Source organism: Jatropha curcas, chromosome 9, assembly GCF_041381405.1.
Source record: "Jatropha curcas cultivar XTBG-Jc1 chromosome 9, XTBG_Jcur_1.0, whole genome shotgun sequence".
NCBI lineage: Eukaryota > Viridiplantae > Streptophyta > Magnoliopsida > Malpighiales > Euphorbiaceae > Jatropha > Jatropha curcas.
The window spans coordinates 2,313,348-2,331,462 of record NC_143159.1 but is presented as its reverse complement, the minus strand read 5'-3'; the positions used below and the strand labels follow the sequence as shown (position 1 = coordinate 2,331,462).

At 34.8% G+C, this 18,115-nt stretch overlaps 2 protein-coding genes and 1 pseudogene across 3 annotated transcripts; all 3 read left to right on the top strand.

Annotated features, from left to right (window-relative positions):
* Window positions 1-4,104: 4,104 nt before the first annotated feature.
* Window positions 4,105-7,851, top strand: LOC119369997 (demethylepipodophyllotoxin synthase-like). The gene is made up of 2 exons (XM_089725634.1): window positions 4,105-4,934; window positions 7,067-7,851. Exons 1-2 carry the CDS (start codon window positions 4,242-4,244, stop codon window positions 7,685-7,687), a joined length of 1,314 nt encoding a protein of 437 aa, XP_089581760.1. The 5' UTR covers window positions 4,105-4,241; the 3' UTR covers window positions 7,688-7,851.
* An 849-nt stretch (window positions 7,852-8,700) lies between these two features.
* Window positions 8,701-10,878, top strand: LOC149493431 (cytochrome P450 CYP82D47-like). The gene is made up of 2 exons (XM_089725641.1): window positions 8,701-9,735; window positions 10,179-10,878. The coding sequence occupies exons 1-2, from the start codon at window positions 8,764-8,766 to the stop codon at window positions 10,797-10,799; spliced, it is 1,593 nt and encodes a 530-aa protein (XP_089581767.1). The 5' UTR covers window positions 8,701-8,763; the 3' UTR covers window positions 10,800-10,878.
* Window positions 10,879-14,080: 3,202 nt separating this feature from the next.
* On the top strand, window positions 14,081-16,650 carry LOC105633719 (strychnine-10-hydroxylase-like; annotated as a pseudogene). The gene is made up of 2 exons (XR_016322397.1): window positions 14,081-15,329; window positions 15,908-16,650. The product of XR_016322397.1 is annotated as a strychnine-10-hydroxylase-like (transcript).
* The last annotated feature ends 1,465 nt before the right edge of the window (window positions 16,651-18,115 follow it).

Sequence of the window (18,115 nt, the reverse complement as noted above, 5' to 3'; positions counted from 1 at the left end):
GCCACAACTTTCTCTTTTTTCTGTCTCTGGAGATCTTCATTCCAAGTATCTGTTTTGCCGATCCCAAATCCTTCATGGCAAAGGATTTTCCAAGCTCCTTTTTCAAGCTCTCAATTTTCTTAGCATCTTGGCCCACAATAAGCATATCATCCACATATAACAAGAGAATAATAAAGTCGCCTTCTGCGAACTTTTTCACAAATACACAATGATCAGAAGTAGTTTTCTCATACCCGTGATTTACCATAAAAGAGTCAAACTTTTTGTACCACTGTCTGGGAGCTTGTTTGAGGCCATACAAGCTCTTCTGCAATTTACACACCAAGTGTTCTTTGCCTTTGACTCTGAACCCTTCTGGTTGCTCCATATAAATTTCCTCCTCTAAGTCACCATGGAGGAAAGCTGTCTTTACATCAAGTTGCTCGATCTCCAAATTCAAGCTAGCTGCTAATCCGAGCACAACTCTGATAGAAGACATCTTGACAACGGGTGAGAAAATTTCTTCAAAGTCAACTCCTTTCTTCTGACCGAATCCCTTCACAACCAGTCTTGCCTTGTACCTTGGCTGTGAGTTGTTCTGTTCAGTCTTCAACCTGAACACCCATTTGTTCTTCAGTGCTTTCTTACCTTGAGGCAGTTTTACCAACTCATAAGTATGATTTTTATGCAAGGACTCCATCTCATCTTGCATGGCTTTCAACCACTCATTCCTTTTACAATCTGCCATTGCCTCCTGGTAGTTCTCTGGTTCTCCCCCTTGAGTCAACAAGTCATACTCATTAGGAGAATATCTCTGGGAAGGTATCCTGCCTCTCACAGATCTTCTCAATTGAGGCAGTTCTTCTATTGGAGCTGGTTCAGCATCATTCTGAACAGGTTCATCATCATCGTCGTCATCATTTTGTGGTTCTACACGAGGTTCTGCATCAAGACTAACAGGAAACTCATTGATAGACTTTGGCTTTTCATTTTTCTCAAAGTCTTCAATGGTTTGGTCTTCCACGAATACGACATCTCTGCTTCTGATGAGCTTCTTTTCAACTGGATCCCATAATCTGTACCCAAAATCATCATTTCCATAACCCAAGAAGATACACTGTTTTGACTTCGAATCAAGCTTGGATGTTTCATCTTTAGGAATATGAACAAAAGCCCTGCAGCCAAATATTCTAAGATGATCGTAAGAAATATTTTTCCCTGACCACACCTTTTCTGGAACATCTCCTTTGAGGGAGGTTGAAGGTGAAAGGTTGATCAAGTAAACTGCAGTATTCATTGCTTCAGCCCAAAAGGTTTTAGGAAGTTTAGCATGAGAGAGCATGCATCGAACCCTTTCAACAATGGTTCTGTTCATTCTCTCTGCAACTCCATTCTGCTGTGGAGTTTTGGGAACTGTCTTCTGAAGTCTGATGCCGTGTTCTGAGCAATACTTCTCAAATGGACCTCTGTACTCACCACCATTATCAGCTCTAACACATTTTAGCTTTCTTCCCGTTTGTCTTTCAACACTGACATGAAAGACTTTAAACATATCCAGCACCTGGTCTTTTGACTTTATTGGGAAAGCCCACACCTTTCTAGAATGGTCATCAATAAAGCTAACATAATATAAGCAGCCACTCAAAGATTTGTCACCCATTGAGCAAACATCAGTGTGTACCAATTCTAGAATACCAGGTTTTCTAGATGGAGAAGGAGATCTTTGAAAGGAAACTCTATGTTGTTTACCAGACAAACAATCAGTGCACATTTTTAAAGGCAAACCTTTCAAAGACAGCATTTTCTTCTTGGTGAGAGTCTCCATTCCTTTCTCACTCAAATGCCCAAGTCGTTTATGCCATAACTCAGCAGATGAATCCTCAACTGCATTCACTACTCCTGTGCAAACTTTAGCCTGGGTGTAGTAGAGGGTGTTGAACTTTCTTCCTCGACCGAACACCAAGTTACCTTTGGAAAGCTTCCACGTTCTGTTAACAAACAGATTTGCATAGCCCAATTCATCAAGACAATGAACTGAGATCAGATTGAAGTTTGCCGTAGGAGTGTATCTCACATCTTCCAACCAGAGATCATAACCAGCATTGGTTTTGATGCATACTGTTCCAATGCCGTAGTTTTCCACATATGTGCCATTCAAAGTCTTGACATGGCCGTAATCTCCGAGGGTAAGTGATGAGAAATATTCCTTATTTGAAGAAATATGATAAGAACATGCAGAGTCAATAATCCATAAAGATTGTTGACTAGTGGAATACTCACTAAGACCAGCATGAGAAATCAGCGCACTACCATCACCAAGTGCGTCAGCATCAATAGCTACTGAAGCTACCTCCGTATCGTCTTTTTCTTCATCACTTTCTTTGGCTCGTTCCTTCTTCCACTTTCTACAATGCCTTTGGATGTGACCGGGCTTGCCACAATGATAGCAAGTGACACCTTTTCTTGACTTGGATCTTCTCCGTGAATTATCACGTTTGTCTGGATTTTGGGGGTATCTTGTTCTGCTTCTCCCCCTCCTTTCTGTAACTGTAACGAGTGCATCTGAGTTGCTACTCGTAGCATTCTCCTTACGTCTGGTTTCTTCATTCAGAATGCTTTCCTTGACTGTGGTTAAGGTCAGATTCCCCTCCGACACATTACTGAGCGTAACAGTCAGTGTCTCCCAACTCTCTGGCAAGGAACTCAATAAGAATAGTGCCTGCACCTGGTCGTCAAACACTATCTTTGACGTCGTCAGTTGGTTCACTATTTCTTGAAATTTGCCCAAGTGATCTGAAGCACTTTCGCCATCTTTGTACTTTAGATTTACAAGCTTTTTAATTAAAAAGGCTTTGTTCTGGGCATTCTTCCGCTCGTACATGTCCTCCAACTTCTTCCAAATTGAATAGGCATCTTTCTCATGAGCGATATGATTTATGACGCTCATTTCAACAGACTGCCTAATAGTTGCGACTGCTTTTTTGTTAATTGACTTCCAATCGCTTTCATTTATTAAAGCTGGCCTGACCCCCTTCAACTCAATCGTTTCAAACAGATCTTTACAGCATAGAAGATCTTCCATTAATATCTTCCATACTGCATAGTTTGATGAGTTGAGTCTAACCATTGTGCCTGTTGTTCTGTCGTCCATTTTTAACTTGTGCAGAATATTATCACCAGCAAAAACCATATACGTGAATAGTAGTATACGTGAATAGTGACCGTATAATTGAATAGTAACAGTATACGTAAACAGTACCTGTATGCGTGAATAGTAACTGTATATGTGAATAGTACTATGCGTGAATAGTGCTGGGCTTATTTGAAACGGACTCAGCAACAGTAACGCCAATAGTACTGTTCACCATCAACTTTGAGTTACTATTTTACTATTCATCACTAAGTAGATTCTGCAACGTCTTTTCGAACGGACTGCACTAATGGACTCGGCGTAATTTTCTCGTCGTCGTGGTATATTTATTTTTAAAATATATCCACGGATCCGGTAAACCTTCGGCTCTGATACCACTTGTTAGGGCCCGGCAATAAAATTACGAGAATAATAACACAGCGGAAAAATAAATATGACACACAGATATTTAGGTGGTTCACCCTTAACTATATAGGGCTACGTTCACGGGACAAAAACCGAATAATTCTTCCACTATTAAAAATAGTAGGCTTACAAAGAGAGTAATACACAATAGTGGCACTCACACGTGTTTCCCAAATTATCCTCACTATTTTCTCGACCCAAGTTTTAGAACCCTTTCTAAAACTTAAAACTCTCTCAATCTTACGCTGTGTCGCTCTACGTTTTTGGGTGCATTGAAGCTCTAGCACCATCTCCTATTTATAGGAGATGTGGAAGCTTGATTAGAGGAGAGGTGGATGCGTGATTAACGCGTCCACCTACCGACGGATCACCTACCAAGACTTCTCTTTTGTTTTTTTTTTTTTTTTTAATTTCAAACGTGGTTGATCACCTACCATATTTTATTTTCAACAAAGTGTGGGTCCCACTGAGTGGGCACGCCACAACAACTCCTATAATCTACTCTTTGTTTTGGAGATCAAGAAAGTCATGTAAGAAGAGACTACCGCCAGAAGCTGCGGGTGCGTGGCCTATTATTGGCCACCTTCATCTTCTTGCAGGCTCACAGCCAGCTCACATAACCCTAGGAAACTTGGCTGATAAGTACGGCCCAATATTCACTATCAAGCTTGGTGTTTATCGAACCTTAGTTGTAAGCAGTCGAGAGATGGCTAAAGAGTGCCTTACTACAAATGACAGAGCGTTTGCCAGTCGTCCTAAAGGTCTAGCCATGGAAATCCTGGGCTACGACTATTCCATGCTTGGTTTCAGTCCATATGGGGAGTACTGGCGCCAAATGCGCAAAATAGTGACTCTTGAGCTTCTCTCCAATCATCGGCTTGAGATGCTAAAGCATGTGAGAGAGGCTGAGGTAAAAATGGACATAACAGCTTTATATCAAAAATGGATAAAGAATAGAAGTAGTTCCAATAAGCTTTCTGCGGAGATGAAGAGATGGTTTTGGGACATAACTTTAAATGTGATATTAAAGATAATAGTAGGGAAACGATATGTGGAGGAGGAGCATACTAATGAATCCGTCGAAGGTCGAGAAAGCGGGACATGGAGAGATGCATTAAGGGAATTTATGGAATTGTCTGGAAAGTTTTCGGTATCAGATGCGCTTCCATATTTAAGGTGGTTAGATTTGGGTGGAGTTGAAAAGGAAATGAAGGAAAATTTAAAAAAATTAGACCCTGTTGTTGAAGAATGGTTGCAAGAACACAAGCAAAAGAAAGAAGCTTCCGGCGGCGTACCAAAGGAAGAAGAAGACTTCATGTATGTGTTGCTGTCCATTCTCGGCGATGCAAAAGAGCTTTCCACTGGAGATGCTGATACTATCAACAAAGCCACGTGTATGGTACGTATTTCTATCCTTCTTATTTTTTTTAAAGGACTTATTTATTGCCGGATCAATTAAAAATAAATTTTGATTGTAACAATTATATTTTTGTTGAGATACCGGCAATAAAATTACGAGAATAATAACACAGCGGAAAAATAGAAATATGAGACACACAACAATTTACGTGGTTCACCCTCAATTGTTTAGGGCTACGTCCACGGGAGAAACTCCGAATAATTCTTCCACTATTAAAACAATAATAGGTACATAAAGAGAGTAATAAAAAATAGTGACACACAAAGTGTTTCCCAAAACACCCCAAAATAATCCTCACTATTTTTCTCTCTCAATTTTAGGAAACCCATCCTAAAACTATAACACCTCGCTTGCTACATTTTCTCTTTCTTTCTGGTGTGTGTATTTTGAGAGTTGCAATTGCCTCTATTTATAGAGAATGAAGGACGCGTTATTAACGCGTCCACCGTTTTCTTTTTCAAAGAAAGCGTGTTGCAACGCGTGTACAGTATAACACGTTTTCTCCTTTTTTTTTTTCTTTCATTCAAAGCGTGTAGGTCCCACATGTCGGAGGGACCCACAACAATTCTCCCCATCCCGACAACATGGTGGGACTCTTCATTCCTGCTGTTTTGACACACAGCTCGAACTTCTCCTTCTGCCTCAGTTGTTGACAGAGCAACACACTTCTGTAATCTCAACTGCTACGACAAATCTCTCCCTGCACACTCAAGTGGGGACGTTAGCCATCATCATCCCTGCAGCTATAATCTATTAGATCTGCCCACCATCTTATACCGCCGCTACAACTTTGCGGGACACGCCGCCCGACCTCCTTTTGTCGGGAAGACTTTCGACACAAGGCACCACCTGTAGATCTTTTTCCGGTCGTTAGCTACCACAAATGAACCTTTTGTGAGCTTCCACTGACCATTTCTGAAGGTGCTACAGAAACCTTCATCATCAAATCTACAACCGAGATTTGGACGCATGCTCAAAAGCCCATTCCTCATCAGTCTTGCCTTCCGGTTTAGGGCACATGCATTTTGATTACCATAAGGAAATATCTCATTTCTCCATATACGTGAACAGTAGTATACGTGAATAGTGACCATGAATAGTAACAGTATGCATGAATAGTAACTGTATGCGTGAATAGTACTATGCGTGAATAGTGCTGGGCTTATTTGAAACAGACTCAGCAACAGTAACGCCAATAGTACTGTTCACCATCAACTTTGAGTTACTATTTTACTATTCATTACTAAGTCGATTCTGCAACTTCTTTCCGAACGGACTGCACCAATGGACTCAGTGTAATTTTCTCGTCGTCGTGGTATATTTATTTTCAAAATATATCCATGGATCCGGTACCGCTATCTGACCTGCTTGACCTACCGAAACCTTCGGCTCTGATACCACTTGTGGAGATACCGGCAATAAAATTACGAGAATAATAACACAGCGGAAAAATAGAAATATGAGACACACAACAATTTACGTGGTTCACCCTCAATTGTTTAGGGCTACGTCTACGGGAGAAACTCCGAATAATTCTTCCACTATTAAAACAATAGTAGATACATAAAAAGAGTAATAAAAAAATAGTGGCACACCAAGTGTTTCCCAAAATACCCCAAAATAATCCTCACTATTTTTCTCTCTCCGTTTTAGGAAACCCATCCTAAAACTATAACATCTCGCTTGCTATATTTTCTCTTTCTTTCTGGTGTGTGTATTTTGAGAATTGCAATTGCCTCTATTTATAGAGAATGAAGGACGCGTTATTAACGCGTCCACCGTCTTCGTTTTCAAAGAAAGCGTGTTGCAATGAGTGTACAGTATTTTTTTTCATTCAAAGCGTGTAGGTCCCACATGTCGGAGGGACCCACAACAATTTTTAACCCAAAAAAAATAATAATACTAATAGCGATTTTTAAAAAACTCTTCATGAATTTGCTTAGTGGATGGTAATGTGTAGGTAAGTCTTATTTATTTTCTAAATAGCTAATATAAATATAGTCATAATGATATATTCTTTTCATATCCATTAGGAAACTCATACTGGAATTAACAAATTTGTTGAAGAAAAAATATATTTATGTTATTTTTCCTGAATGAAATTTGCACAGGCTCTTATATTAGCAGCCTCAGACACCACAGCAATTACGATGATATGGGCCCTGTCTTTGTTACTGAAGAATCCTGATGTCCTAAAGAAAGCACAAAATGAATTAGACATACATGTTGGCAGAAAAAGACAAGTGGAGGAGTCAGACATAAAAAGTTTGGTTTATCTTCAAGCTATTATCAAGGAAACCTTCAGATTATATCCTGCTGTGCCCTTATTAATTCCTCATGAATCCATGGAAGAATGTATTATAGATGGGAATCATATTCCACCAAAGACACGCCTTATTATAAATGCTGCGAAAATTCAAAAGGATCCGATCGTGTGGCCAAATCCTGAAGAATTTCAACCGGAGAGGTTTCTTACTGCGCATAAGGATGTTGATTTCAAAGGCCAATTCTTTGAATTGATACCATTCGGTAGTGGGAGGAGAATTTGCCCTGGAATTTCTTTTGCTCTTCAAGTTCTGAACCTTACGCTTGCTACTCTGCTACATTCGTTTGAAATTGAAACTTCATCGAGCGATCCAATTGATATGAGTGAGACCTCTGGAATTACCAACCTAAAATCTACCCCTGTGGATGTTGTTCTTACTCCACGTCTTGCTGCTAACCTCAACTAGATGATAAATAGTTCAGAACTGTTATGCTTAATTTCAATTTGGAAATGTTGGATTTGAATGTATTCTTATTTTGTTTATTTTGATCTGTACACATATTTATATGCTTAGATTGGTATTGAGATAAAACTCTATTAAGGGTTAACTTCAAGCTTTGAAATCCTAAATTTGTATGTCAAGTTTGCATGTTGATGTAGACCTCTTCCGCTTATTCAACCCGTGAAAATATTGTTATAATTACTACAGTATAATGAAAACTTTTGAATCTAGCTCAACTAACTCAATCTTTCCGAAAAGAAAAACCCTAACTCAATAATCACATATTTTATCTTTATCACTTCCATTAGTTATATGTTGTTTCAATTTCCTTATGGGCCATTAATATTTTTTAATTGTTTTTTTTAATTCATTGAAGATCCAATAGATCAAAATAACACTGTAGCTACACAATAGATAACCTTCCTCTTGATTCACCAAATTGGTAAAAATATTTATGATCGAGAAAACTCAAATCCGAAACTTCTCGCTTATATAAGTGAAAGTACTAACTATACCACAGTTAATTAAATTTTTTAATTATTTTTGGGAATGAAGACGACAAAGGAAATTATAATATTATTGCTTCATATAATATTATTATGTCATTTATACACTCTTTCCTAGATTAGACAACCTTAATTGACATATGCTATAGTAGAAAAGGCGGCTAAATTCAGATAATCACGAGCAGGAAAGCATTCAGTAGACAGCTGGATAATTAAATATTATAGTATAGCTAATGAATGTAAGCATTTCATTTTCAACCTAACAGTGATACAATATTTTTTGCATTAGCAATAATACAAGGCCTTTCTAATGACGTTCGAATAGTTGTTTATTGCAGTCTTATTTATTGTCTTTAAAGTAAAAACCGAGATGCTACTTAATAGAGCAGCAGATCTGCCACCACTGTCTTGTTCCCCCAAAGAAGAATCTAATAATGAAATGCTAATTATGTTGCTAATTATCATTAAAGCCTATCTCCTATTTCACCTATAAATAATTAATTGTCTATCTATCCTTAATTAGTTCTGAAAAGCATGGACTTCCTTGCTGGCTTCCCAACTATTGGCTTTTTCGCCTTTCTCCTATTTTTCTCATGTTTATTAAAAATATTGAAACAAAAAATATCCAAGAAAAAAAACTTACTCCCTCCACGACCTAACGGTGCATGGCCTGTTCTTGGCCACCTTCCTCTTCTAAGAGGACCAAAGCAGCCCCATGTCATCTTGGCTAACATGGCTGATAAGTACGGTCCCATATTTAGTATCAAGACAGGAGTGCATCGATCTCTTGTTGTAAGTAGTTGGGAGTTGGCTAAGGAATGCTTCACTACAAATGACAAAGCTTTTGCCAACCGTCCGAATTTTCTTGCCGCAGAGCTCATGGGTTATAACAGTGCCATGTTTGGATTTAGCCCCTATGGCCAATACTGGCGTGTGATACGAAAGATAGCCACAGTTGAGCTACTGTCGAACCACCGGCTTCAGTCATTCAGGCACGTGAGAGAATCAGAAATAAAAGCTGCTATGAATGGCATATATCAGCTATGGGAGGAGAATATTGATTATAATAAAGCTGATAAAGGTGTGGCAGTAAAGATGAAGCAATGGTTTGGAGACATAACTTTAAATGTGATTTTCAGGATTATAGTAGGGAAGCGATATGTGAATTATTATATGACATCGCTAGAAGATGGGAATGATAGTGATGAGTGGCGAGAGGCAGTGAACAAGTTCTTCGAGTTGTCCGGTAAGTACGTGCTGTCTGATTCGCTGCCGTTTTTGAGATGGCTGGATCTTGGAGGATATCAGAAATCTATGAAGAAAACGGCTAAGGAGCTGGACGTTTTTGTCCAATCTTGGTTAGATGAGCACAAGAGCAAAAGATCATCATCCGAATGCAATGTGAAAGGCGAGGAAGACTTCATGGATGTGATGCTCTCTATTCTCGATGAAGCAGAGGAGCTTCCGTGCCATGATGCTGATACTATCAAAAAGGCTACCTGTCTGGTACAGTTTTTTTTTTTTTTTTTTTTTTTTTTAACTATAATGTATTTTTGAATATTTTTTCATCATCAAATTCGAAATGAGTGGACCCACAAGAAGCAATTCAAGCGATGAAGCACGGTTGAGTTCAAGTGCACTTAACAAAATGATAAGGATTTGATACATTAAAATAACATTTGTTTTTTTTTAGAAACATTTCTTTTAAATATATTACTAGTTTATCATTTTTCTCCTATGATTGATTAGAAATGCCTTATTCAAACCAAAACCTTATTTATGATTGGTTTAATATATAAATAAGTTTATATATTGACTGGATGTAGATAAATATTTCCCATATTTTAATTTTACACACCATTTTGTAATTACAAAAAATTTTCAAATAAATTCATTTCTAGTTCTGGTTTCGTTCTTTTTCTTTTTTTAATGGTTCGTCTATTTTCCAGGCTCTAACATTAGCGGCCTCAGACACCACAAAAATTACACTGACATGGGCTCTTTCCTTCTTATTAAAAAATGGCGAGGTGCTGAAGAAGGCCCAACTTGAATTAGACACAGAAATTGGCAGAGAAAGGAATATAGAAGAACCAGACATGAAGAAATTGGTGTATATCGAAGCCATCATAAAAGAAACACTTCGCCTAGAGCCAGCTGCACCATTGTCAGTGCCCCACGAGTCAATGGAAGACTGCGTTGTGGGCAGTTATGACATACCCAAGGGCACAAGGCTTCTTGTTAATCTCTGGAAAATGCATCGCGATCCACGCATTTGGTTAGATCCTTACGAGTTCAGGCCAGAAAGATTTCTCACGACTCACAAGGATTTTGACGTTAAGGGTCAGAATTTTGAACTGATGCCGTTTGGAAGTGGGAGAAGAATGTGCCCTGGTGTTTCATTTGCGCTTCAAGTTATGCAACTTACATTAGCCAACTTGTTGCATGCGTTCGATATTTCAGTGCCGTCTGGTAAACAAATTGATTTGGTCGAGGGATTTGGCGTAACCAACAATGAGGCCACCCAACTGGACGTGGTACTTTGTCCACGCCTTCCTGCTTATCTTTATTAATTGTAATCATTTTCAAATTTGCTTCAGATATACGTTTTCTTGTGAGTTTGAAACTTTATAAATGTCGTCCTTTGCAATACCTTCTCTTTTTTTTTTTTTTTTTTTTTCTTAATTTTATATTTTCCAGTTGTTAATAAATTTCCTTCACTTTTTAGATTTCAATCCTAAATTTAGATTGGAAAATTAAGGGAAAAAATTTATTTCTTAATTAAAGAATATATAAAACTTAACTATTTTGAGTATTAAAGAAGGGGATTTAAACCTGAATCTATTGCTAGATTGTAATATACTTACCACTATGCTATACCTTTGTGTGCAATTATTTTTAATTTTGTTTGTGCCTCGAGCAAATTAGATAAAATTGAAAGCCATTCTAACAAACAACCATATCTTATCATTAGATGCCATTAAATAGTAAAAATTTAAACTCGAAGAATCATAATATCTAAAAAACTTAAATCCTAACACTTAAAATTTAAACTGTAAATGTTAAATTTTAAATCTCTAAACTCTAAAATTCTGAAGTTTAAACCTTAATTTTATTATTTCTTTTTTTTTCAAAATTTTAAAGACGATAAAATATGTTTTACTAACAGATGAAATTAATCTCAACCATTGTATGGTTTTGTTGCTATTGTTGAATTTAGTTCATTTCAAAGAGAGTTATTGAATTTTGATATGGAATTGTAATTTTTTTTTTCTTTTTTTTTTTCACATCAGAAGAATATTTAAAAGGAGCTTATGATTTGGAGAAATATATTTTATCTAGACGATTATCTTTTTTATTATTAAAAAAAAAAGAAGACAATTTTACATCAGTGAAGTTCACAATCGTAATCATTATTGTTTATATAATTTCAACTATATATATATATATAATATATAATTGTAACCCCAAAGGCCCAGACTATTGAAATTGAAGCCGATGACTTTTCTCGATTGTTAATTATTACGCAACCCAATTATAACATCTCATCACCAAAACGGAAGTTCATTGTATTCTTCCTTTATTTCATTTTTTTTGTTTGTTGTCTGTTTATATGGGATAAGGCTTACCTTGGTACATCAAAATCAAATACAATTAAAAAGATTTTCTTTAAAAAAAAAAATTTATTTACTGTTTTATCTTTTTTTTTATATAGTTAATGGTTAAAAATACATTCATTGCAATCAAAAATTTATTCTTAATATGAATTTTGTAATTAATTATTATAGATTAATTAACATTCGTTACCTTATAATTAATTATTATTGTGGTTTTATATTAGAGATATATACACGTCTGCTAGCGACTAGTTAGGAGAGGAACAACTATATGAAAGTGACAATTCTATAGTACTAAAGGGAGACTCCTTCATGAAAGACAAATGATTACGCCAACCGCGACATCACAACTTTGTCCACGTAAAGAACATTTATCTACGTCCAAGCAGGGATCATCGTCATGGATCGGGTTCGGATTGGATTCTGCAAATCATATTCGATCCGTGAAAAAATTCATATGTTCATATCTATATTCGCTCCATCTGGATTTGGATTGGATCGGATGTTGGAGCGGATCGGGTTGGAGTGTATATTATCCCATTTTTATTATGTTTAAAAGAAAAAATAATTATTTAATAAAAATTCATATTATTATTGTGCTTGAAAATACAATAATTGAAATATTATATACTATGACAATTAGAAAAGACTTTAATAATTATTAAGTGCAAAAAAAATCATGTTAGTGGTCGTATAAGTTTGACTTATATTTTTTTGATCAAAGTAGAGATAAAAAAAAATTGTGAAAATGGTGAAAGAGTTAGGAGATAATGATTTAATATATATATATATATATATATATATATATATATATATATATATATATAAATGGAAAAGAAAGAAATAAGAGAAGGATAGAGTTAACTGTACATTTAGAATTATAATCAACAGTTTTAGAAATATAAGAAAAAAATAAAATTTTTTTTAGTGGATCGGATTATGTTATATCCGTATCTGATCCATATCTATGCGGATTTTATTTTAAATATTTATATTTGATTCACCACTGTTCGAATCGGGTTTTATCCGCTACATTCGAATTACACCAGCGCTCTGATATTCAATGGATCAGTTCATCATCCCTACACCCAATAATTATACATCACGTAAATTTAGTTTTGATAATTTAACATAAATAATAAAAATATTGGTGTCTTTTTTCTGGAAGAAAAATAAAATAGTATACAACATCCTTTCATTCCCTGCAACAACAGTGGCTACTGTATTATCCTTTCTCTTATTGGTCTACGTACTACCACCAATCAAGAAACTCGTCAAGCAAGAAGAGAGAGCGCAAAATGCCAGAAGCTGGCGGTGCGTGGCCTTTGATTGGCCACCTTCATCTCTTGGTAGGGTCAAAACCTCCTCATATGATATTGGGTAAAATGGCTGATAAAATGGGACCTATCTTCAAAAATTATTTACTGTTTTGTTTTTTTACGGTAAATGGTTAAAAATACATTTATTACAATCTTAATAAGTTTGGTGTAGCAGACTCATACCTGTGCAGGTAAGTCTTTTTGTATATATGTTATTTTCTTTGAAAGGAAAAAAAGAAACATATTATATCTATTTTGTAATACTTATCACATTTAGAATTTTACGTTTTTTTTTTTAAATTATTAAATTTATGTAAATTATAATAAATTATTAAATAAATTAACTATATTATTTTTAAGTTAATACTCATATATCTAAATGCTAAATAATTATTGGTTATATACAACGGTAAACATGGAAAAAAAATTTATTACTCCTTAAAATTATAAATGTAAAAAATATTTTGAAATAAATTATTTTATCAAATGTAACAAATATTATGAAATGATGTAGTAAGAAGAATGCTTATTTAATATTTACTTCTGTAAATATGTTAATGTTTAAAATTTTTTGCCTTTTTATTTTTCATAAAAATTAAAAAAATAATTGATTTACCTCAATTTAAAAAAAATTGACTAAAATGACTATAATTAATTATTTGTAATTAAAAAAAAGATAAAGTTTAGTTGTAATATCCAAACAAAAGTAAAAATTAGAACAACTAATTAATCATTCAAATGGAATGGAAAAAAAAAAATAAAAACATGTCAAGATTAATAGAATAGAGATAATATAGCGTCATCATATTGTAGAAGCTAGCACATTTATGTCCGTGGCAGAGATTATTTGACTTTCCACCTTATAAATTGCACATGTTGATTGACTACGGTTAAAATTGATTGTAGGCGTCGTCACCAATTCATTCTTTAACACCGCGGGAGAAGGAAAAATGGTTCAGTCTGTGATTAGATAGGATAGGCCAAGGCCAGCCCCAGGTGCGACCCGAAGTTGTCACGTGTGAGTCTAACAAAGCCTTCATGACTTTGCCCGTAAATCATTTTTTTTTTAATAAAATTTTGTTAAAAAAAAAAGCATAAAATAGAAATAATTTCTAAAAAATATCTACAAGCACAATCCTATAAAATCTAGGGCGTTCATGATAGGCAACAGTACGCCATCTTTCGCAATTAGACATTATCAATGGATTACTTGCTCTCGTTTCCGACAAACGCTATGGCCACCGTAATGGCCTTCCTGATTTTTCTCTGCTCTTTCTTCTGGATATCAAGGAGCGTCTTAAAAACTGCAAGGAGTAAGAAGAAAGCAGCGCCAAAAGCGGGCGGCGCTTGGCCTCTAATAGGCCACCTTCACCTCCTTGGTGGGCCAGAACCGTCCCACATAGTATTGGGCGACATGGCTGACAAATATGGCCCGATCTTCACAATCAAGATGGGAGTGCATCGAAATTTGGTAGTTAGCAACTGGGAAATTGCCAAAGAGTGTCTTACCACAAACGACAAAGCGTTTGCAAATCGTCCAAAGATTCTCGCCATGGAGCTTTTGGGCTATGATCGTTCCATGTTTGGCTTTAGCCCATACGGCACCTACTGGCGTCAACTACGCAAGATAGCCACACTTGAGCTCCTCTCTAACCACCGACTCGAGATGCTCAGACATGTACGACAATCGGAGGTGACAACAGCTTTAAAAGAGCTGTACAAGTTCTGGGACAAGAACAAAACTAGTTCAAATGATAAGGTGTTGGTGGAGATGAAGAGATGGTTTGGAGATATAACCATAAACCTGATTTTAAAGATGATTTTTGGGAAATCTGTTGGATATATGACTACAAGTCATGGAGAAAGTGAAAGATGGAAAAAAGCATTGAGGGATTTCTTTGAATTGTCGGGCAGATTCATCGCAGCTGATGCGGTACCGTTTTTGCGTTGGTTCGATATCGGCGGACACGAAAAAGCCATGAAAGAAACAGCAAAAGAATTAGACCTTGTAGCTGAAGAGTGGCTAAAGGAACACAAAAAGAAAAAAGCTTCAGGTGTTAAGCATGGAGAAGAGGACTTCATGGATGTGATGCTTAATACTATTGATGACGATGTACAAGTCGCTCTAAATCGAGATTCCGATACCATTAACAAAGCTACAAGCCTGGTATGTAATTCTCCTCTTAATTCCTACCAATTTGATTGCTTTAATTTTTAGATTTTTTTTTTTTTTTTTTTTTTTTTTTTTTTTTTTGTATATATACTTGACAAGTTCACATCACCTTCTAATGCATTTCTAAATTGGCCTAACTAAGATTATACTGCATTAAAAATTAGAAGAAAGGGTTTGAGTATGATAAAAGGATTTAAATAATGGGGATGAATAAGTTCAATAGATTTGATTTTTCAAAAAAAAAAAAAAGGTCCAATATATTTTTCCACTTCTTTCCGCTGACTATTTATGACAAAAATAATCCAATTTAAAAAAACTAATTATCAAGGCTACTCACTCCCACAATTTCGAAATCAATTGATAAAACCGACGTATGATGTGGAATTTTTGTACAAAATTTCAAAAAAAAAAAAAAAAAAAAATAGTTGCATTAAAACAGCTGCCCAATAATGTTAATCAGTTGCGATTAATATTTAAGTTCTCTTAATCACATATTATGATATTGTTATAAATCTAGTAAAGGCTTTTTATTTTTTAATCCAAGCTATGACATTGTTATATATATTTTGCAGGGTCTTACAGTAGCAGCCTCAGACACCACCACAGTGACCTTGACATGGGCTCTCTCTTTGTTAATCAATAACCCTAATGTCTTAAAGAAGGCTCAAAAAGAGTTGGACATCCATGTAGGTAAAGAAAGACGAGTGAATGAATCTGATATGAACAATTTGGTTTACCTCAATGCCATTATAAAGGAAACGCTGCGTTTATACCCTGCTGGACCCCTTTCTGTGCCTCACGAGTCTTTCGAGGATTGTACTGTAGGTAGTTACCATATCCCATCAGGCACAAGACTTCTGGTTAACATTTGGAAAATTCAACGTGATCCACGTGTATGGTCGTATCCTTCTGAATTTCGACCAGAAAGATTTTTGACTACTCATAAAGATTTTGACGTTAGAGGCCAAAATTTCGAATTAATACCGTTTAGCAGTGGAAGAAGAATGTGTCCTGGTGTTTCTTTCGCACTCCATGTGTTGCAATTGACTTTAGCTACATTGCTTCATGGGTTTGATTTTGCAAGCCCAACAGATGGGCCCATTGATATCAGAGAGCATTGGAATGACAAATCCAAGAGCAACTCCACTCGAAGTTTTAATCAATCCACGCCTTCCATTGCATTTGTACCAATAATTTCTACCAACACGGTGAATGTGTTAATTAAAAAGAAGAACTATTCCTGTTATGTAGGGCATGTGTTATTTCGGTTTGTATGGTTTTTTATGAATAAAAAAAGAATTATTACTGTTATGTAGCACATGTGTTATTTCGGTTTATATGGTTTTTTATGAATAAAAATAACATAATGAAGCCTCTTATTTGTAATACAATTTCTATTCCATGATTAAGACGGCAAAATAAATAATATTTGTTACTCATTTTATAAAAATAATGCGTGGATGGTATGTAAAAATTAGAAAGAAAATTCATCTAGGACACACTGGGTTCCATTGTGATTTAGGTATTAATAACTAGCAAGAAGTTGAATTGCCTTTGGCTTAATTATGATGGGCAACATTGTTAATGAACCTCTTAAAATTTTAATAAATGTAAAACAAATGAAAAATAAAGTAATATGAATTTAGTAAAATTTAGTGATAATTCAATATATCTTTTGATTTTAGAAAGATTTAATACATCTCCACAGCCTTACAAGTAGCCATATTTTTAATCATAAACCCTTCAATTCTTTTGTCTCAAAATTATACGAGTCCGAAGTATTCTTTACTCAGTTTAAAAATAGTTTGTTGATCGGCTGCTTGGATATATTAATTCCTGGACAATATATATAAATTAAATTAAATTAACTTTGCTGAAAAAAAATAGTTAGTTAAATTAGTTTAACTATATTTTTTTCCATATGTTACCCTTAAAGACTCTAAGAATTGTATATTTATGCTTACTTGAAACTTTTATAAAGAATAGTTAGCATATCAAGATTTTAAAATAAATCATCTTGAGATTTCTTTTATCTTATCTAGTAAATTCAAGTGACATTAATTATTTATACAACTTATTATATATATGTATTTATTTAAAAATTTATTTTTTCGATTCATTAGAAGGCTTGATGGCCGAAATAATACTGCGGGTTACACTTCAATCAAATTAGTAACTCATGTAATAAAAAAAATTTTCTTTTTTTTTATCTCTCTCCTAAATAAAATATCATATATATTCTATTTGAAATTTTATTTTTTAAAAAAATTTTCAATCATATCATGCAAACATAAAGAAAAGAAATATTTTCTTTTTTTATATCTATTTTCTAAAAGAATTAAATATTTAATAAATAAAATATAGAAAATTTTAAAATATCTCATTATTATATATATTCATTAAAAAATAAATTTAATAAAAATAAAACTTAAAATTTTGAAATGCTTAATTATTTATATGTATTTATTTACAAAATAATTTTTTTATTCATCAGGAGGCCTGATAGGCCGAAATAACATCGTCGGCTACAGAATAATCAAATTGGTGAAAACACTTGTGGTTGAGACGATTCGAACTCGAGACCCCATACTCCTCATATAAGTAGAAAGATAATCAGGCCGTACATGATTGTCTAAAAAAATAATTTTTATAAATTATATTTAATCAACTAATAAACTGTAATTTTTTAATTGGTCAGGGTACTTTACAATATTTTAAATTTCATTAAAATGATAGAAAATTCTATTATTCTTATACTATTCTCACTTTTATATATAGCA

Bases quoted from the DNA above. Each gene is read 5' to 3' on its own strand.
- LOC149493431 (XM_089725641.1), top strand. From the start codon at position 8,764: ATGGACTTCCTTGCTGGCTTCCCAACTATTGGCTTTTTCGCCTTTCTC. The intron at 9,736-10,178 runs GTACAGTTTTTT...TCTATTTTCCAG, and splicing joins TCAAAAAGGCTACCTGTCTG to GCTCTAACATTAGCGGCCTC.
- LOC119369997 (XM_089725634.1), top strand. From the start codon at position 4,242: ATGGCTAAAGAGTGCCTTACTACAAATGACAGAGCGTTTGCCAGTCGT. The intron at 4,935-7,066 runs GTACGTATTTCT...AAATTTGCACAG, and splicing joins TCAACAAAGCCACGTGTATG to GCTCTTATATTAGCAGCCTC.